We start from the raw sequence: 22,664 nt of genomic DNA, 5'->3' as shown, positions 1-22,664 counted from the left end.
AATATTGTTTTTCTTTAATTAAAAAATGTAAAATTATTTTTAAATTTTTCTAAATAAATAAATATTTGAATTATAGTGTTAGATTATTATATCTTTAACTGACTCTAAGTTAATTTTTTTAAAACACGTCCAAAAAAATGTAAAATTATTTTTAAATTTGTTTATCAAATAAATATTTCTGTTATAGTGTTGACTTGGTGATGCTAACTAAAACAAACATTAAAACTAAAGTTAGTGACGGTCTAACAAAAACTAACCTTATTTATTTTTCATATTTATATTTATTTAATTTAATTTAGTATTAGTTAAGCTTACGTTAATTCCAAAACAATTAAAACAAATGAGGATAACATGGATTTAATGGACTCTAATCTTAATTATTTTAAATATTTATTTTAGTTTTTTTATAGTTACGTTTAGTTGATGCTAATTTAAATAAATAAAATATTAAAAATAAGTAAAGTTATCTTTTACTAAATTGATTTTAACCTAGTTTATTTTCATAAAGTATATTTATTTAAGTTAATAAACAAACACTAACCATATATAATTGAAATAAATATTAAAAATACTAAAATTAGTATTAACTGTATCGACATTAATTTTATATATTTTTATTAATTTTTTTAGATATCAAACTCCAACGGTTGAAAAAACTAAAATAAATAAGGTAATTATCAAAATAAACTAAAATATATTTGATGTTAATTTATATATTTTGAATTTGTGTGTGTTCTTTACATTAAATATGTGTTGTAAAATATTTTAAATCTAAAAAGCTCAGGTTTGAAGATCCCAAATCCCATTATTCATAATTTCTTTCCCTCACACTTTATATAAATCTAATCACACTCATCTTCTTCATTCATACTCGTCCTCTTCATTTGCATGTTTAAATCTTCTCTCACTTAGATATTTCATCCACACTCATCTCCTTCATCAACATTCATCTCATTCATTCACACTCATTTTTTTATCTACACACATCTTTTTTGTTTACATTCTTTTCTCTCATCCCATTCACCAACATTCATCTGGTTCACTCACACTTATCTCCTTAATCCATTATAACCATTTATGTATTTATTTTATTTATATTATTTGACCATAGAGGTGTTGTACAATTTCTTTTTTAAGTTATTGTTATCGGCGTTACTTCAACCAATGCTAAATTAAATAATTTTTAATTAATTAAAAAATTAGTGATAAACTAGCATAGACTAAGTCAACGCTAATTATAGTTTACATTTAAAAGTCAATGCTAATGAATTAGCATCACATAATGAATTAGTGTCGCATACACGTGCGATGCAAAATCGATGCTGATAATTATTTAGCATCTGTTTTTTACCGACGCTAAATATTCATTTTCTTGTAGTGGTTGAATATTGTATGATATTTCCAATTGAATGATTTTATGTGATTAATAAAAAAAATGAGGATAAAAATATTAGTGTGGTTAAATTGGATAATGGTGTTATATTTTGGAACTAAAATGTATCTACTTTGGCTTGTAAAAAAGATAAAAACACCAATTAGAGTCAATAGATCAAATTGATATATCTATCAAGTCTTCTAAATTATGCATATTTGCTAGATGAGATAGTCAATAACCGAGTGAAAATGAAAAACTTAAAACCTAAATAGCTCAAGTTGTTTTACTCGTTGGACAAGTTTCTGAGAAAGGTTCCCAAGGGTTTTGGCTGTTGGGAGAGGCAAAAGTTCACTAAGTAAGCCTTTAAATAGGACTCTCAATGTATTGGTTTCTTGGGCAAGCCAATATCTCGTTGGAAAAAATTAATTTTGTGCTAAAAAAGGATCCGTCATTGGATGAGTGAAGTATTGTTGGATAAGAATTTTTGTTGGTTAGAAAGTTGGGCAAACCTCTTCTAATGGTTTGATCACTAAGCTAGACAATTTCCTCATCACGAGTTGCTCTTATAATAACTTTTAGAGGTTGTTCGTTGGGAAAGTAAGTTGCTTGACGAACAAGACTTTTGAGTGAGTAAAACAATGTTTCAAAACTATACAACTTTGTTTTATATGTTATTAACAATTATTTTCTTGTTGTTGACTTGTCATAGTGTACATACAGGGACAAATCTAGGATTTCGAAAGTTTAAAACAAACTTTAAGAATGAAACATTTTTTAAAACTATTTTTTCTTAGAAATATAAAATAATTAATACCAAAAAATAAATTTTGATGCCTTCTTTTCTTTGAGACCTAAATAAATTAATATTAAAAAAATAAGACATTTTTTTCGAAGGCATAAAACAAATAATATTAAAAACAATTTCTGAAACAAGAGTTTTATCCGCTTGAATGTTGAGTAAGTTCTATATACACGTTCCAATTTCAAAATCAATTCCAATGTGATTACAATGTTTTCGTGGTTACAAACTTCAACTCAACCTTAAACGATAATCTTAAGGAAAAATCTATTTCCAAAGGATGTGATTAGACTTATATTAAGTTGTCAATTTAGAATATCCTCATCTATTATTTGTGCTATTTAATGTTTGAGTCAGATTAATTTAATTTAATTACAAGTGGTTAATTTTATGACCTAACTTAGTTCTTTATGGGCCATGAATTAAACGGACAGGCCCACAAGTTCTTTCCTTTTTAATGGAAAATAATTGTTCTTCACATCACAATAAACATGCAATGAATTGATATTTTTTTTCTCTCTAAATGTAAATGAACATAATGCTTATAGAAAATTTTAAGTGGATTAAAAATAGGACTAGTGTAGATCTCAAATGTAAAGAATAAAATAGAAATGATAAAAATTTTATAGAAGATTTTTCTTTTCAAGCAGAATGAAGAAAGTTCAAAAGATATAAACTTTATGCAGATAGAGTGGGTTGACTGAATGATTATTTCATTCCATAACGCATTCAAACCTGACGAACACAAAGTTTCTACTCATTACAAAATGTTGAACTCAGAAATCGTTGAAAATTGCATAAGTGATTGGACTAATATTTTTGTAAATTAAATGTCATCGATGAATGAAATTTTGAGTACATGACTTTAAAACCCAATCAACGATCCAATCCAAAAGTTCTCATTAGTCCGCCACTGTATAGAGTCAACACGTAAGTTAAAATTGTGTTCTTCAATTGAAGTTTTATTTCAATAGCCTATGCTAATCTTTAATATAATTTTTTGTCACACATATTATCGAAATAAAATTTCAATTTTAATTAGACAATAAAACTAAAACCACCAAACCAATTTCATGTAAATTTTGTCCAATCGGATAACTATGTTAAACAAGAAACCAAGATTTAATGACTTTTTTCCAAATTTCAATTTCCATACAAAAGATATAAAAAAAATAAGTATAAAATATTAAATTTCAATTTCCATACTAAAGTTACTTAACAAAGAAAAAGTCACCTAATATTAAATATTAGAAATGTAAAAGTAGATCAGGTCCATCAATTCAAAAAGAAAATAATGTAGGTTAGAATTTTCAACCCTTAACCCACTTTAACACAACCTGCTTAGCACGTCAAACTGGTAAGCCAAAGGAACTCAGCCTATCCTGGCTCGCTCATCCATTTTTTATTTTTTTTTTATGTTTAAAAATTTAAAATAATTAAAAAAATCTCTATATTATATAAACAAATCTTATAAAAAAAAAAAGTGAGAGAGTACCCCGCCAATTTGTTCTTAGGCGGGGTGTCTAATCCAATTTTTAGTGATGGGTCAGCCTAATCCGAGTTGTCTTTGACAAGTCAAAATAGATCTGACTGACTTGTTTTACCACCCCAATTAGATCATAAAGTTATGTATCCTTCAGAAATTCATACCACTTTTTTCCTTCATCGGCCAAAGTAGCATTTTCAACGTAGCATACATTTCTAAGGCTTTAGGGTGTGTCTTATCATTGGATACAAACGAATGAACTTGATTACCAATTTCAATCCAGCTGCAACCAGGGACTCTTGCATCACTCTTGTTCCCCATCATTCCACGAACTCTTTCTACATCACACCAATGTCTATGGGAAGCATAAATGTTAGACATGACTGCATAGTTTACACTCTTCTCTGGTTCTATGATGAAGAGCTTTTCTGCAGCCCACTTAGCCAGTCCTATATTTGCATGGACATTGCAGGATCCAATAAATGCTCCCAATGTATTTGATTCAGCTTCCATTGGCAGTGACCTTAAGAATTCAAAAGCCTCATTTATAAGACCATATCTCCCAAGAAGATCAACAAGGCAGGTATAATGCCCTGATTCAGGAACAATCTGATACACACTTGTCATCAAGTTAAAGTAGTGAAGTCCCTCAGCCACAAGCCCAGAATGAGAACAAGCAGAGAGAACACCAAGAAAAGAAATTTGATCCGGAATTACTCCACAAGATAGCATCTTCTCAAATGTTTCAGTTGCTTCTTTGGCAAGACCATGGAATGCATATGCACTTATCAATGAACTCCACGTAACAAGATCAGGTTCTGCAGCTAATCTGAAGCATTTACATGCATTGGTTATGCTACCACACTTGGAGTACGCACTGATCAGAGAATTAGCAACAGATACAAATTCTTGAAATGAGGATTTCACTGCAAAAGCATGGAGTAGCATTGTTTCAGTAATGGCACAAGCATAGCCACATGAACTAATAGTGCTGGAAATAGTTAGTTCATCAGGGGAAAACCCTTCGTGAAGCATCTCTTTCAGGAGCTTCATGACCTCATTCCCTTCTCCACAATTCCCACACCCAACGATAATGGCGTTCCAAGCCACAACATTTCTAATCGCCATCCTATCAAACAGTTTGTGTGCGTCAGTTATATTTTCATTTTTCGCATACATGTTAATCAATGCAGTAGCTACTAACACATCTGAATCGAATGATTGTTTCAGAATGTGGCCATGAAGCTTCCTTCCAAAATCATAATAGTCCAAAGTATCACATACAGTAAGGACACTGCTAAAAGTGAACTCATCTCCATTTGCACCGTCTGATCGCATCAAGTTGAACATTCCCAGAGCCTCTTCCGGTGAACGATTAAAGGCATAGCAAGAAATCATCACATTCCACATAACCAAATCTCTTTGAGGAACAGCATGAAAAACCATCCTTGCGCTCCTAACCAAGCCACATTTAGCATATAAATCAACAAGAACACTTCCGACAAAACAATCCAAATCAAGTCTCAGTTTCACTGCAAAACAATGCAACTGGAAACCCACATCAATATCACGAAACTTTACACAAACACCAATGAGACCATTCAAAGTTGTACTGTCCGGAACCACCATTTCCAAGAACATCCTTTTGAAATAAGAAAAACAGAGATGTGCATTTTCAATTGCACTGCCACATCCAAGAATGCCCCGAATTAGAATGTTCCACGAAACCACATTTCTCGCAGGCAATTCCTCAAACAGTTTCTGTGCATCTTTAGTTTCCTTACACTTTAGATAAACACTCAAAATCTGATTTTGCAGGGACAGAACATGGCAAAATCCAAGCTTTATCAAATGGGCATGCAACTGTTTTCCTTCAGGAAAAAGGGCCCATTTGGCTGAGACTTTGAGGGCATTGGCACAAAATAAATGAACAGTGCGAGGGTCCCTTAAGTAGGTTTCATCAGGAAATGGCATAAAAACTCTTAGTTTGCTGCATGAATGGGTGCACTGAGTGGCAAATGAATAAGCGGTTGAAGGGAAACGAAGCTGCTTTTTGAAATGGAATTTGCAGAGCATGGGATTAGAGGCAAAACACAGTTGCACTTGGAATTGTCATGTCAAAGATTTGGCTCAAGGTTTAACAGTTGATGCCATGATTTTGTATCATTTTCTCCAAATTTGGAGTTTGGCTCAAACATCACAAAATTACACAAAAAAAAAACAAAGAAGAAATTAAATGTTGAGTTCTTTTTCTTCCATGGATAGTTCACTACTATTGTGAATTTCCCTACTCTTTCTAATTTGTTGGCAATCATAACATATCATACAAGAAAATTGTTCTGAACAAAAGTGTAATGGATAATGGCAGAAGTAGATGATCCATCATTGCAGTAGTAAATGTTAGGGAGTGATTGATTTAATAAGATTTGCATTTTTTACATTTTTAAAGTTGAAACTTTTATTAAAAAGGTAGTGTACTCTTGTTAAGAAAACAAAAACCAAATTGGTTAAGAATGAAAAAGGAAAAAGACAAAAAGGAAGTAGTGATGGTTAAAAATAAACCTCATGATGATGTTTTAATTGATTGATAAGCATGCCCAGTAACAGCAGATTTTCTTCTTTCAGGAGCTTGTTATCATTAAAACCAATTTTCCTTAATAAAAATATTGGAATAAAAAATGAAGAGTAAAATTCAAAAGTCCTTTCCTAATAAAAACCTTTCAATGACTTTGTGATGTGGGGATGCCAAAAACAAAAATGTATAGTCACAAAGTCAAAACCTGAATTGATTGATTTCTTTACCAAAAGAAACCTACAATCTATGAATGGGTCTCACAGAGTAGTTGGTGAAGTTGGACTTTGGTGGCTAAAACTTACACCTTGTTGAAATTGCAAAGGAAATTAATTTTAGAAAAAATAAATATTATAATTATCTTTTGTACTCTTTATTTTTATAAATAGTTTAATCTACATATAAATTGCTATAGTGTTAAAAAAAATTATTAGAACTTTTAAAAATTGAAAGAGCTCAGATTAAAAACCCATAAATTAAATTGAACTAATAATGGATAAAAAATTAACTTAAATAGAAAAATGTTTAATTTTGTAAACTGAAAACTTGCAAAAATAGATAGTGCAATGCAATCTTTTGGTACCAAGAATATTTCATATGTGAAAAGGTCCCGAAGCTACAAGGTCACTTTGTGGGGTTCATTAAAGCTAAAACTGTAAACATGCTACCACTGCCACATTCTATTCTGAATCATAAAATTAAGTGATAAAATTAAAAAGAAAGATGAAAGAGGTGGTGAGTTGACAAAATTTACTACATTTTAATTTCTAAGTGGCATAAAAAAATTTATTTTATTTTGTCTTGTTATTCCTTTACTCGATACTTAAATCCTAAATTAGTTATTTTATACCTTCATTTAATATTAATTAATTGTTATAGCTTTTAGATAGTTTAGACAATAATTATACTTTTTTATCTATTAAAAGTTTAATTTTAATATATTTATTTGATATAAGTTTTAGTTGTATATTTATTTAGTTTATTTCAATTTTAAACTAATTCAATATAAAACACAAAAAATAAAATTATTATTTTATTTTTTGTGTTGAGTCATACGTCTATTTATATGATTTTAAGTTGTACAAGTCATTTGTTTTGCTATGTGGGGTTTCTCTTGGTCATCAATAGATACATGTTAAAGATGTTTTAATTTTAAAATCCGTACAAGAATCGATGATTTAAAATAATAAATGTTATAATTAATATAAGATAAAAATTTCTGTCACCATACTTTTAGCCTTTTTTTATTAGGGATGGCAATGGGGCGGGGCGAGGACGGGTTTCGCTATCTCATACTCATTTCCACATAAAAAATTCATCCCCATCCCTATATCCAAACCCAACGGGCATCAAACTTTTTTCTCATCCCCATCCCCACCGGGTAACGGGTATAATCTCGTACCCATACCCGTACCCGTGTTCTAACTACTTCAATATTAATTTTTATAAAAGAAAAAAAATTACGGTAAATAAAACATAATATTATGAAATATTCAATATTAAGAGGATTTTCTTCGTTGTCAAATACCTTAAAATAAATTATAATTGTTTACATTTTATATTAGAATACCAAATAAAATTTCATGTGAACCAAAACATTTATTAAATTTGCAAACTACAACATCGATGAACTTAGTTGATAAAATTAAAAAATATTTCAAAAAAATATAAAAGGAAAACAAATATTCAAATTAAAATATATTTTAAATGTTTGTTTACTTCAATTTTTTAAATTCTAATGAATCTCTTTTTTATACACTAATAAAAGTTATAATATATCACTTGATCAAAATAACACAAAGAACAAATAATAAACATAATAATAAAATTTTGACATAGATTTTGTATCTTTTGAACTTAAATATATGTTGAATAGTGACAAAAAATATTCATAGCAATTACATTAAATTTTTATATTGTAGTAAATAAAAGTTATTTATACAATTAAAGTGAAAAAAATTACAGTATGATTAATAGTGAGTTATAAAATAACAAATAATTAGATAGAATATATCGAAATATTATTCTACATGATGAAAATAAACAATAAATAAAAATATTAAAAAACTAACAAATGTGTGTTTTAGAAATAATTTGAGAGACTATCGAAAGAAATCACACAAAGAAAATCAAATGTACATTTAAGGTATGATAAAATGAAAAATACCTTAGAGAACTAATTATTAAATTATGTTTGAAGTGATTAAAATTAAGTAGAAATATCATTAGTGACCAAAAAAATTGTCATTAAATTACAAATAAATTAGTAATTAAATTGGTCACTAAATCAAGTACTGATTCAATCATTGAATCGGTCACTAATTTAGTCATTGATTCAGACAATAAATCAACTACTACCACCAATGACGAAAAATAGTGACTGATATGGGTTACTGACTAAATCAGTCACCATTTCATGTTTTTCTTGTAGTGAATTATCGTATACTATTCCTAAATATCATTATATATATATATATATATATATATATATATATATATATATATATATATATATATATATATATATATATATATATAATTTTAACCACTTCAAACAGAATTTAAAGTGAAAAAATTACATTATGATTAATAATGAGTTATAAAATAAAAAATAATTAGATAGAATATATCGAAATATTATTCTACATGATGAAAATAAAAACAATAAATAAAAATATTAAAAAACTAACAAATGTGTGTTTTAGAAATAATTTGAAAGAATATCAAAAAAATCACACAAAGGAAATCAAATGTATAACTAAGGTATGATAAGACGAAAAATATCTTAGAGAACTAAGAAAACTTTTCAAATATCAACATATATACTTAATGGTTGAAAAATAACGAAAATTATTTTAATGAAACAAAAGAGTTCTTCAAATTAAACAAAAATTAATAATAATAATAAGTAAAGATTTTTTTTATATTACCTTAAATTGAGAGTATAAACATTGTCATGTGAAAGGAAAATTTATAATAAATAAAAATATTAAAAAATAATAAAATATTCAAATGTGATGCATAATTTTTTTTTATTAACATACATCATTTTAACATAATTACATAAAGGATATGATAAGATAAAAAATATATTGGAGATGAGAATGAGTTTCATGACAAATGAAATAATTAAAAGAAAAAAAAATAGAAAAAAAAAAAAATATATATATATATATATATATATATATATATAGATAGATAGATATAGAGGTTACTTGATTAATTGTGAATATTTTAATAATTTAAATGAGAATAGAGATATGACGGGGACGGTATTATGGCGGTATATGTACATCCCGGACAATACCCACGAGAACGGGTTTATTTGTCATCTCTAGTCTTTATAGGTTTTTTATGGATTCCTAATTATGATCTAATCATCATTCAATCATTTTTAATCTTAATTATTAATTTGTTTACGTTAATTAGATACTTTAAATAGTTTTTATGTGATTCGGTACATTATTATTAAATAATCTGACCAGACATTTTATATAAAAAAATAAGATGAAATTCTATAAATAATGTAATTAATCTCGTTTGACAGAATTGTACGACCCAACTTATAAATTTCAGTTAAATTAGATAATCTAACTAATCTCATTCGACACAATTGTAAACTTATAAATTTCAACTAAATTTACAAAATCTGAAAAAGTGAAAAAACATTACTCGATAATATTTTTGAAAACCTTATTCAAAATAATCTCCACTAAACCTATTAGTTACTGTTGAATTAACCGACATGACCATACACTAAACATTATAAAATTTGTTTTGAAAATTTTATTTATGCTAGCTAACTTGCAAAGCCACGTGTCAATCACCATATCGATCACACAAACAAAACTAAACCACAAGTTAAACGTAGAATGAATCAGCCAAACCTATTTTTTGTGAACTAAATTATGATCACAGAATATTATCATCCTACTACTTAGCTATGTTTAGATTTGTTATTTTGCTAATTAATTTTAATAATGTCTCAAAAATAGTTTCTTTTCCCAAAGTTGCACACCACAGTGATTTACACTTTTCGTGTAAGAACTTTTTGGTTTGGTTGGCTCTCACGTGCTCCTCATTTTCTTCACTCTTCCCATATTTTAATAATGGTCCCCTTTATCTTTGCGTCCTAATTTTTTTTTCTTACTTATAAATAAATGCGACAAGATATTTTCACTTCATAAAAGAAATATAATATTTTTCCTCAAAAGTCTTTCCTTTTTCTAATTATTTTTCCATTTCCTTAGTTGAAAACAGATAACTTGATGAGTGGACTTCAGAGCATTTGTCAGCCACCACCCTTTCACTCTCCACTTTGTCTTCTACCAAATTACTCTCAATCTTTCACTTTCACTTCCCCTTTATATATATATATATATATATATATATATATATATATATATATATATATATATATATATATATATATATATATAATATATATATATATTTATTTATTTATTTTGTACCGCCCGTTTTATTTTTTGTTTTTTTTAAAAGGTTGTTCCAAGCGGTTGGGCCTAAGGGTTGGCCTAAGAAGGGGCAAAAGGAGACCCTAAGTCTGCCCTCACACTTTCATTTCTCTTGTCCTTCAGATTTTCACAGCCGTCAAACCCTTTCTCTCTCGCAACAGGAACCTCTGCTAGAGTTTGATACCAGCCCTTGGACAAGACAACTCTAAGCTCCGCTCTACTCCATGTAAGTAAATCTCGAGCCCGTACTTCTCCCTCTCTAGGCACCCTTTCTCTTGTTGATCACAGTAGGGACTTTGTAGTGGTCTCGTTCCTAATCTGCTCCCCTTCGTTTTCAGCCCTTTGGCTCTTTCTTAGGACTGTGGTGTTCTCTGTGTGCGTGTTAGAACTTCCCGCGAGCCCATTTCCAGGTAAGGGAAGCTAGACCTTACCATATTTTATTCGGTAGAATCTGTCTGTTTGATGAGCATGTGATGGTTGGACGGTCTGTGCGTAATTTTAATCGGTTGAAAATGCTTGTTGGACTGTGTGGATGCTTGTGGGTGGTTGTCGCTCGAAGGAACAGTGGCGGGCACTGGTTTTCTCGCCCAGGCGAGCTTGCCTCGCCCAGGCGAGTTTAGCAGAGGCTCGCTCAGGACCTGTTGCTCTATCTCTGGCTTAGACGAGAGGTTTTTATTTTTGAGCGAGAAGTGGTCTCGCCTAGGCGAGAAGGGACTCGCCTGAGCGAGACCTCGCAGAGTCCGCTCTTCCCTTTTCGCGATCTCGCCTAGGCGAGAGGGGTTCCGCCTGAGCGAGGCAACGAGTAGGGTTGGATGTCATTGTTGAATGGGGTACTAATGTGTGATTGCTTGTTTGATCTAAATGCTTTGCCTTGTGGGTTGAGGGATGATGCCATGATTTAAATGTGAGTTCGAGATGGAACTGATATGTTGCTTTATTGGGTATGAATTGGAAGGAATGAGTTGCATGATTTGTTGCTTATGCATGATATTAATGTTATGGAAATTCTTGATTTGATGGGTGGGACATGTATAAAGTATGAGTAGGGCATAATTCCATGACTCTTGTAGCAAGAGATCTTGGTGGCGCCTCATCTGTGGGACGTAATTTCATGGGCCCTTTCAAGGGGAGTTTCATGGTGGTGCCTCGACGAAAGGACGTAATTCCACGGGGGGTCGTGGTGGTGCCTCAAGGCCAGGACATAATTTCACGTAGGCCACGTGGTGGTGCCTCTTGTAAGGGTATAATTCCGCGAAGGCCTCGCGGTGACGCCTCACTGCTAGGACATAATTCCACTACCACGTGGTGGTGCCTCATAAGCTTATCCGGATAGTCAAGTCTTGGTGTTTTATATGGATTGATACCTCACATGTGAATGTTTGTTATGTATGTTTGAATATTTAAATTGTATATTGAGTGTGTGATATGATGATTCTTCGTTAGCTTACCCTTTCGCTTGCTTGTGTGTCATGTGTGGTTTCCTCCCTTGCGATGATCATCAACCTTGTTGATGTGAGCAAATGTGAGACCTTCTGGTAGTGGTATTAATGGAGATGTTGCGGTTTGATGAATCTTGGACGTCTATCGGGCTCATTTGGGAGACCCGTAACTTTTGGGAGTTTAGTAGTACTAGTCCTCTCGTACTTGACGAGACCTTGTACCTTGTGTAGGCCGTTTGGGGCCCTTTTCCCTTTCTTGTTATGTTGGGATAATGTGTATTTCATTTTCCGATTTTTCCGCACTCTCTGAATGATGTTACATGCGACGTTTTATTTAAATAGATTTATCCATTTATTTGGGACGTTACATATATATCTTTCACTTTCACTTCCCCTTTATATATATATGGTTTAAAATGTTTTTGTCTCTCAAGTTTCAGTAAATTTTAAAATTAGTTCTTCTTCGAAATTTTATACCAATTTAGTCTTTCATCTTTAGAAATGTATGGATTTAGTTTGTTTTACCAAATTTTGTTAAGTTTATTTGACATTTTAAACGCATTTTATGATAATATTTGAGTTAACATTGAAGCAAAAATGTGTCAAACGGTGTAAATAATTCAAATACTATCATGAAATATGTTTGAAACGTCAAATAAAATTAACAAAATTTAATTAAAAGGACTAAATTGACACATTTTTTAAGATAAAGATTAAATTGGTCAAAATTTTTAAAAAATAAGTAATTTTAAATTTCATTAAAATTTGAAAAAAAAATATATTTAACCCATAAATATATATACACGTCTGATTAATGTTATAATAAATAAATAAATAAATATAATGCATACTTCAACTTTTTAAATTCTTTTGAGAATAGAGGCGAAACATCATTGTTTAAATAAAATACTCAAGTATATGAAACATTTCATCAGGAAGTATCTAAATTACTGAAATTTTACTCAATAATATGTTTGAGACAACTTATAATTAATCAAAATCCTTTAAATTAACCTTACTATAAGTTAACTTCTAGAAGCTTTTTCATAAGTTGAATTGAACTTATAAACAATTTTTTTCTTAAAATTTGTTATAAAATAATCTTCACAAATATATCGTTTCCACTGATAGAAAAATATCACTATTTATATATAAAAAAGTACCCCTTTGAGCATATGTAGGAAGCAATATACTTTTGAAGCTCTTAAATCTATGTCATTAAACTATTGGTCATTTTTGGGTAAAATTCTCTTTCGATACTATATACGCCATAAAGAGTTTATATAATTTCAAATTATTCTACGTCAGTTAAAATGTTTGGCTTTAAAAAATAACAAAGCAAATTTAATTACTATATAGTAAACTAAAACAGACATCACATCATATCAAGATAGTAATTATTACTAAACCATCCCAATAAGGTAAAGTGTTACACAAAAGTATTGGTTACCAAAAAAAACAGCTAAATTGTTGATAAAAAAATATTAGTTATCAATTGGAGCCAAAAGCAATCGTTTTAATGTTCCTATGAATCAAGATGACATAATGTTTCTTTTTTAGACATTGTTGTTTTCGTTCCTCCCATATATGAGATGAATTTGAATATTATTTTCCTCTATTGTAACACTCCTTTTAATTAAGAGGGCCGTGTCAGGTAGGCAGCCCAATACACCCCAATCCCTCACTCCTCAGGCCACACAAAGATCACCAGGTAGGTTGTTGTCAGTCGGGGTCAAACTCCAGACCTGACCTTTAACACCCTCTCAACAAGAGAGATGTCTTGTTGAGAGGGTGTTAAAGGTCAGGTCTGGAGTTCGACCCCGACTAGCAACAACCTATCTGGTGGTCCTTGTATGGCTTGAAGGATGAGGGATTGGAGTGTATTAGACTGCAGACCTGACACGACCCTCTTGATTAAGAGGGGTGTTACATCTATAAAATGGGAAATGTTTGTCTCTATTTCCAGCAACATATATATATATATATATATATATATATATATATATATATTTTGTCATTTAATAATTATTATTTAACGATTTTTATTTATATTTTTATAACATTTTATAATCATAATTTTCTATTTTTACATATTTTATTGATTCGTTAGTAGGTGAAGCAGGGTTGATGACAGAGCATAGAGTGAAAGAGCGAAAAAGCAGAAAGGATAATTTGGACATTAAAAAAGAAAAAGAAAAACAGAGACCAGAGACCAGAGCTCGAGAATTTAGAGAACCAAAAAACCAAAGTGTCAACGAGAACACGAACACAAACAGAAACATAAACATAGTGTATCTCCGAACACTCTTCTTCTTCTTCTTCTACATGCAATTCCACTTCCTTAACATAACAAATCAAAGACAATGTTCCTCTTTTTCCTTCTCTTCATTCTCGTTCTCCACACTTCCTCCTCCGCCGCCACCATCATTCTCCAAGGCAACGCCACTCTGCAAAGCCCCAACAACACTTTCCAACTTGGCTTCTTCAATTTCTTCCCAGGCCCGGGCCCAGGCCCGCCGAAATTCTACCTCGCCATCCGCCGCACCTCTTTGCCCAGCCCAAACACCATCTGGGTCGCCAACCGCCTCAACCCCTCCCCCTCCCAAGCCGCTTCATCCCTTCAACTCACCCCAACCGGTCAGTTACTCCTAACCCACTTCAACACCACTCTCTGGACCGCCGCCGCCGCCGCCGCCACCACCACCACCAACCTCACCCTCAAGCTTCTCGATTCCGGAAACCTCGTCCTCCTCACTTCCGACGGCGTCGTTTCATGGCAGAGCTTCGATTCCCCCTCGGACACGTGGCTCCCCGGCATGAACCTCACGCGCTTCAACTCGCTCACCTCTTGGCGCACGGAAACGGACCCTTCCCCGGGGCTTTACACCCTGCGGTTGAAACCATCCTTCTACGGCGAGTTCGAGCTCGTCTTCAACGACACCGTTTCGTACTGGTCCACCGGGAACTGGAGCAATGGGAGATTCCTCAACATCCCCGAGATGACGGTCCCCTACCTCTACGCCTTCCATTTCGCCGCACCGTTCTCCCCCGCCGCGGCCTTCGGTTTCTCCGAACGCGCCATCGAGACGAGCTTCCGACCGCCGACGATGTTCCGCCTGGAGCCCTTCGGGCAGGTCAAGCAGTACTCGTGGAACAGCCAGTCGGGGTCCTGGCAGAAGTTTTGGTTCAAGCCGGAGAATGTGTGCCAGGTTCGGGGACTCTGCGGCGGGTTCGGGGTTTGCACTGGGGAGACATCAAAACTGTGTGAGTGTGTGAGCGGGTTTGAGCCATTGGATGGTCATGGGTGGGGTTCTGGCGATTACTCTCAAGGTTGTCACCGTGTGGGCGCGGGGTGTGATGGGGGTGATGGGTTTGAAGATATCGGTGCTGTGAGGTTTGGATTCGGGAATGTGAGTCTGGATAAGGGGAAAGCTAGAAGCTTTTGCGAGCGCGAGTGTCTGCGCGATTGTGGGTGCGTTGGGTTGAGTTTCGACGAACAGAGTATGTTATGCAGAAAATTTTATGGGTCACTTTCGGATTTTCAGAATGTAACCGACGATGGTGAGAGTGAGGTTTTGCATGTTAGGGTTCCGAGAGGGGGATCTGGGAGGAAGGGGTTTGATTGGAAGGTTTTGAGTGGGGTTGTGATTGGGTCGGTTGCGGTTCTGGGGGTGGTGGTGGTGACATTGTTGGTGATGGTGAAAAAGAGGGTTGGGGGGAAGAAATTGGAAGAGGAGGATGAAGATGGGTTTGTGGGTGTGTTGAATTTGCGCGTGTTTTCTTACAAGGAACTTCAGTTAGCGACACGGGGCTTTTCAGAGAAGATCGGGCACGGAGGGTTCGGAACCGTGTTTCAGGGGGAGTTGAGCGATGGTTCAGTTGTGGCGGTGAAGAGATTGGAGAGGCCAGGGAGTGGGGAGAAGGAGTTCAGAGCTGAGGTCTCCACAATCGGGAACATTCAACACGTGAATCTTGTGAGACTCAGAGGGTTCTGCTCTGAGAATTCTCACCGGCTTCTGGTTTATGAGTATATGCAGAACGGTGCTCTCAGTGTTTATCTGAGGAAGGAAGGGCCTAGTCTGAGTTGGGATGTCAGGTTCAGAGTGGCCGTTGGCACTGCTAAGGGAATTGCTTATTTACACGAGGAATGTAGATGTTGCATCATACATTGTGATATCAAGCCAGAGAACATTCTTCTGGATGGTGATTTCACTGCGAAGGTTTCTGATTTTGGGTTAGCGAAGCTGATTGGGAGGGACTTCAGTAGGGTGTTGGCGACTATGAGGGGAACGTGGGGGTATGTTGCACCGGAGTGGATTTCCGGTGTGGCAATTACAACCAAGGCAGATGTTTACAGCTACGGAATGACAATGCTGGAGCTGATCGGCGGTCGGAGGAACGTGGAGGCGCTGCCGTCTGCGGGGGGTGGAGAGAGTGGTGGTGAAAGTGGGGGGAAGTGGTTCTTCCCGCCGTGGGCCGCGCAGCAGATAATAGAGGGAAATTTTGGTGAAGTGGTTGATAAGAGACTTGGTAATGTGTATAACGTTGAGGAGGCTAGAAGGGTTGGTTTGGTTGCAGTTTGGTGCATTCAAGATGATGAAGCAATGAGGCCTACGATGGGTATGGTGGTGAAGATGTTGGAGGGGTTGGTGGAGGTGAGTGTTCCTCCACCACCAAAGTTGCTTCAAGCGCTGGTTACTGGGGATTCGTTTCATGGGGTGAAGGGTAATTCAGGCAATGGTGTTTCTACTGGTGGAAGCTTATCAGATGGTAACTTACAAGTTTCAACTGCTGATTCTGAATCATACACAGGGAATGTTTTTTCTCCATTAGATGTGAATACCAATGTCAGTGTTCGATAACAAAGTTCTGGCATTTTCCAAGATGTGGAAAAAATGGAGCATCTGATATATGGTGGTGCATGAGTTGTAGTTTAACTTGAATGTTTTCAGTGCTCTCTGCAAAATTCTCTTGCTTCCAGTGCTCACAGATTTTAAGTCTTTAATGATAGGAGGAAGTTCAGCATGAACAGATTCTGAATGAGGAAGAGGAACTGGTAGTGCTGGTAGCTTTGAAACATTAATTACATGTGAAGATGATGAAGAATCTGACTGTGAAATTTAAGACTAATTCAGTACCTTGTCTCCAAGAAATTCTGAAATGTCAAAATCGAAAGAATTTGGTGCATTAGTGACAGAAGAAGAGAAGGACTGTGTTAGTGAAATCATATTTTAAACTTCAACAATGTGAGATTTTCCATGTTTAAGTTGAGGTATCTTCGGAAACTATTCTTTGATGTATTTACTTTTAATTTTAATGCAGAACATGATGATGTTGAGAATCCTAAAATTCTGACAAAATTTGAACACTTCTTTCACAGCGCAGCATTTTTGTTTATCTATTATGTTGAAATATAGTAAACGATTTTTGCCTTTACAGAAGATAGAAAAGAGACAAATTTTAATTTTGTATCTAACTTAAAAGAACGTATTTAATCCTACCGTTAGAAAGAGCTTATTATAAATGTTTAAAAATGGGTGAAAACTCGTTGTTGGATAGCTGTTTGTTAGAAGATAATACAAATTCATTTTGACCAGAGCATTTAAAAGTTCATTGTATTAGTGGACGGAGGTTTATTTGATACTAATTAATATTTTATTAAGATATTTGTTATTAGTTAATATTTTATTAAGATATTTTGTATACGAAAAATATTTTGATCAATCATTTATTATATCTATAACCTTTAAATAAGAGATTGAGATTAACCTCAATGTACTTTTTATTTTCGCTAAATGAGAAAATTTCTTAAAATTTTTATTTTGGTAAAGGATATTCAATTTTTCACTGAACTTAAAATAAAGTTTATATTCTAATTTTATTATACTATATCTCTGTTTCAAGCGTAATCATTAGGTGAATGTAAAGATTAAAAACCTCAAAATATGTTATGATCATAATATTTTGGGTAAATATGTTTTTAGATTTTTAATTTTGAGCAAAAATTAAAATTAATTCCTCTTTAAAATTTTAGTTTAATTTAGTTTTTTAATTTTAGAAAGATATCAATTTAGTTTTTTTTAATTAAATCATGTTAAATTTAGTAGACATTTCAAACGTATTTTATAACAGTGTTTATATTGTTTATACTTTTTATACAATGTCAGTTGAAAAATATGTTTTAAATGTTAAATAAAATTTAAAAAATTTAATTAAAATAATCAAATTCACACCCTTTTAAAAATATAGAACTAAATTAGTCCATAATTTTGAAAAAAAAATAATTTTTACTAAAAAATTATGGGATAAAAACACATTTAATTCTATAATTTTATTAGTCTCGTGGCTTTGAAGTCAAAGTGACTATTTGTATGCTTCAAACTTTTGACCTACAAATTGAACATACTACCAGTTGGTGACAGCTAACATTGATATAAAAGTCTTTCTTAAGTTGTTTACCAGACACTAATTTTTTTTTTTTTTTTCCTTTGATGTTACAGACTATAATTTGACCAGCCAATTGATTTGTTAATACGTTTTATAATTAATAACCTGGTTAATTCATAACTGATATTTTTTCTTATTAGTAAGGGTAAACTATTAAAAAAATAGTTTTTGACAAAAGAAATTGACGAACTTTCTATAAATAAAATTAAAATATATTTATTTTTTTATTTTTTAATTAAAATAAAGTAATAAAGCAGTATGTTTTACTTAAATAAGTAGTTTATCGAACTTTGTCAGAAAAAAACTTCATTAAAATATCATTTTCCTAAACTATTTATCGATTCAAATCTTTTTACAAATTTGGGTATTTTTAATTGATTTTATTAATTTATATATTTATTAAATATATAAAAATTTATATTATTGTTTTAATTGATTTATTATTGTTTAATTTTTCTATTAACCGAATAATCTAACATCATTTTACTAACTTCTATATATTTATTTATATCTATATGTATTAAGAGACGTGAGATTTCGTAATTAGTATAAAATAATATTATGGTGAATGTAAAATAACAAATAAATTTTATTACTTTAATTAAAAAATGTTGAATATCAATAAAGTTCTATTAATGGTGGTGTTGGGATTAGGGATGACAACGGGTCAGAGCGGGTATCCTACCGCCAAAAGAAAATCCGTCTGTTACCTATCTATTTACCCGTCGAGTATCCGTTGCGAATATTTTTAAAACCTGCGGGTACCATGGATACTCGATACCTGCAAATATTTAAAAAAATATGTATTTTATAAATTTTTTAATATAAAATTATAAAAATAAAATATAAATTAAATTATAATTATAATTATAATTAAATTTGACATAATAAAATATACTGTTAATTTTAATTTTAATTAAATTTAAATTAATAAAATATAAATTGAATTTTAATTTTAATTTTTTGCGGGTAACGGGTATCCGCAGGTACGGATAGTATGATACCCGTACCCGACCTGTTTATAAGCGGATATTAAAATACCCACTATCCTCTACCCGCGGATATCCGTGGATATTTTTGCCAATAGTCTCCTAATTGTTTTAGGTGTTGATGTGCAAGGACAAATCTTATAGGAGATTGGGGTGCCCAGTATTCCAAACTTAATAAATTCTATACATGTATAATGAAAATTTATCATAATTAAATTAGGTAGTTTTTTATTTTTTTTGTAAAATACATAATTTAATGTTAATAAATAGTAAAATATAACATTAAATATAATAAATAATAAAAAAATTTTCTTATATTTATTTATGAAGCTTAATTGTTTATTTGTTCAATTTTTTTTATAAATTTGAGCATTTTTACTGAGCTTATTATTATTATTTATTACATATTCAAAATTTTAAACAACTTTTTAATCAATTAATTTTTGTTTGATTTATTTGTTAATTAAGTAACCTAAAATCATTTTGCTAACTTGTATGTATTTGTTCATATGTATTAAGAAATATGAGATGATGCAATTAATATAAAATGATATTGCAATAAAAATAAAAGAAGTAATTTTTTAACTTGAAAACATGTTGGATAATAAGAAGGTTTTATTGATTGTGGTGATGAAAATAGTCTCTTGATTTTTTTATATGAATGGGTCGTTTTGACTCACTTCATATAATAATGGATCAGTTTACTAATTAATTATATCATAGGGATAGTTTATTAACAATTTGACTTCTTTTTTAACTTTTATATAATATCTAGAGTTTTATATAATTTTTAAAAATAAAACTTTAATAATTTGATTAAAAATATTCTAAATAAAATTTAATTAAAATGTTGATATTTTAAAATTTAATATGTTAAATTTTATTATTACATTTTATTATAAAATTTAAAATAATTTAATTTCATTAAAAATATTTTAAATAAAATTTTATTAAAATTTTTATATTTTAAAACTTAATATTTTAAATTTTACTATTACATTTTATTATAACATTTACTATAATAAAATGGGACTAAAAATATTTTAAATAAAATTGTATTAAAATTTTGATATTTGAAAACTTAATATTTTAAATTTTATTATTACATTTTATTATAAATTTACAACAATAAAATCTTATTTTAAATATTTTTAATCAAATTATTCAAAATTCATTTTTAAAAAAATATATAAAACTTTAAAAATTATATAAACCTTTAAAAATAAATAGAGAGAAGTTAAATCTTTAATAAAGTGTCCTACCACTAATATTAAACTGACCTATTTTTATAATAAATGGATCAAAACTACTCGCTCATTTTTTAAATAAACCTCTCTTAGCTGATAAATGATGTAGGTGATGATGTGTAAGACAGATTTTTGTAGACTGGGATATCTAATCTCTAAACTTTTAAAATTCAAATTTATAATAATTAAGTTAGGTCGATTTTAAAAATTTTATAATGCATATTTGTTCTGACCTGGAATGTATTAGGTCAAAACGATAATTTTTTCTATCTCTCTCTCTCTTTCATGATCCCGTTTTCTCCCCCTTTCTTCGTGCCTTTATCCCCTTGCTTTGTACTGGATCCCGCTTTTCTAGCACCTCCACTATGTGACTATTCCTTATTCCTCTCCTAAAATCCAGCCCACAATTTCCTTAAATCTAGGAATTACCAGAAATTAGTTTCTTAGTGCGTTCTTAGTGCGTTGGTTTCGTTCTTTCTATGGGCCTATGAATCGCAAACATCGATTTGGGCTTGCGTGAGCCGCATTGTGTACTTTCTGCAAATATTTCTGTTTCTACCATGGTCCCGATCGCATCCGACCTCTCCGATCTCTATTATATCCGACCTCTCCGATCTCTCCTTCTTTCCCGAGCTCTTCAGTCTTCCTATACCTCGGTACCGATACAGAGCCCTCCAACCTTATTTTGTGCTAGCGCAACATAAGGTTGCTTGCTTAGAAAGTCTATGGCTACTTTCTGACAAGGAAGTGACGTTTTCACTGCTCACCCTGCCCATATTTATTACACTCACCTACCAAGACACGTGTTCTTTCATCAAACGCTCCAACTGCCTTTTTCTCCATCTCATCCAACGGTTAAAGTTTAAACTCTAAATAACCGTTTCAAAACCCTATTACTTTCCCCTTTCTTCTTCCATTTTAACCTATTTGAATTTGTTCCTAGACTGATTTCTTTGCTGTTCACTTGGCTTCACTCTGGCAGAATCATAATCATCATCCTAATCCTTCCAGGTATGTTCTGATTCGACTTTTCGTCTACTATTTCTGGTGAATATCATGTTTATAATTTCTTCGTTACACCTTCTTATTTTAGTATCTGAGGACAAAATAAAGGCTGGGGTTTTGATGGTTTATTTCAGATTGCCTGCTTGTTCCTGTTTTGAGTGCTAAGGTTTCTTTAGAGTATTCTATCTGGCCGAAAATGACATCCTATGATACCCAATACCCCTGGGCTCCCTTAGATCTTAAGCTAGAGTGCACTGGTTTCTGCACTGAGAAGCGAGTTCTAGCCTTTAGGGAAAAACAATCCTTGTGTAAGAGTAATGAAGATGACGCGATTGTAGGTGTATGTGAATTAGACGAGCCTGTTTGTAGAGATGGTAATCTTCCTCCTCGAGAAACCTTTACTTTTATATATGCGACCCTATTCGATAGGCTCGGATTCCGACTACCTTTCAATGATTTTGAAAAGGGGCTTTTAACGACTTTAAATGTGGCTCCTGCTCAATTACACCCAAATAGTTGGGCGTTTATACGGGCTTTCTACATCCTATGCGGGGGCCTCGGTATCCGACCCACTCCTGCTATGTTTTTATATTTTTTCGAGTTAAAAAGTGGTTCGTCCCGATCTGTGTGGACGTCTTTAAGTGGAGTAGGGGGTCGAGGTTTGTTTACTCTATACCAATCTTCTTATAAAGGGTTTAGGGGTGCCTTTGTGAAAATTTTAGCACTGGCACATAATCCTGCTTTATTAGAAGGGTTTCCCTTATACTGGACCAAAACTCCTCTCCTAAAGAGAGCTCGTCCCATTGAGGAGCTAAATCCGTCAGATCAGA

General features: G+C 32.1%; 2 protein-coding genes across 2 annotated transcripts; one reads left to right on the top strand and one right to left on the bottom strand.

The window, feature by feature from the left end:
- Positions 1–3,749: 3,749 nt before the first annotated feature.
- On the bottom strand, positions 3,750–6,058 carry LOC114167400 (pentatricopeptide repeat-containing protein At2g46050, mitochondrial). Its single transcript, XM_028052488.1, has one exon. The coding sequence runs from the start codon at positions 5,734–5,736 to the stop codon at positions 3,811–3,813; it is 1,926 nt and encodes a 641-aa protein (XP_027908289.1). The 5' UTR covers positions 5,737–6,058; the 3' UTR covers positions 3,750–3,810.
- Positions 6,059–14,344: 8,286 nt separating this feature from the next.
- On the top strand, positions 14,345–17,487 carry LOC114167212 (G-type lectin S-receptor-like serine/threonine-protein kinase SD2-2). The gene has a single exon (XM_028052219.1). It carries the CDS (start codon positions 14,510–14,512, stop codon positions 17,006–17,008), a length of 2,499 nt encoding a protein of 832 aa, XP_027908020.1. The 5' UTR covers positions 14,345–14,509; the 3' UTR covers positions 17,009–17,487.
- The last annotated feature ends 5,177 nt before the right edge of the window (positions 17,488–22,664 follow it).

Source organism: Vigna unguiculata, chromosome 10 (assembly GCF_004118075.2).
Source record: "Vigna unguiculata cultivar IT97K-499-35 chromosome 10, ASM411807v1, whole genome shotgun sequence".
NCBI lineage: Eukaryota > Viridiplantae > Streptophyta > Magnoliopsida > Fabales > Fabaceae > Vigna > Vigna unguiculata.
Note: the sequence above shows the minus strand (reverse complement) of the source record. Positions and strands in the feature narration are given on the sequence as shown.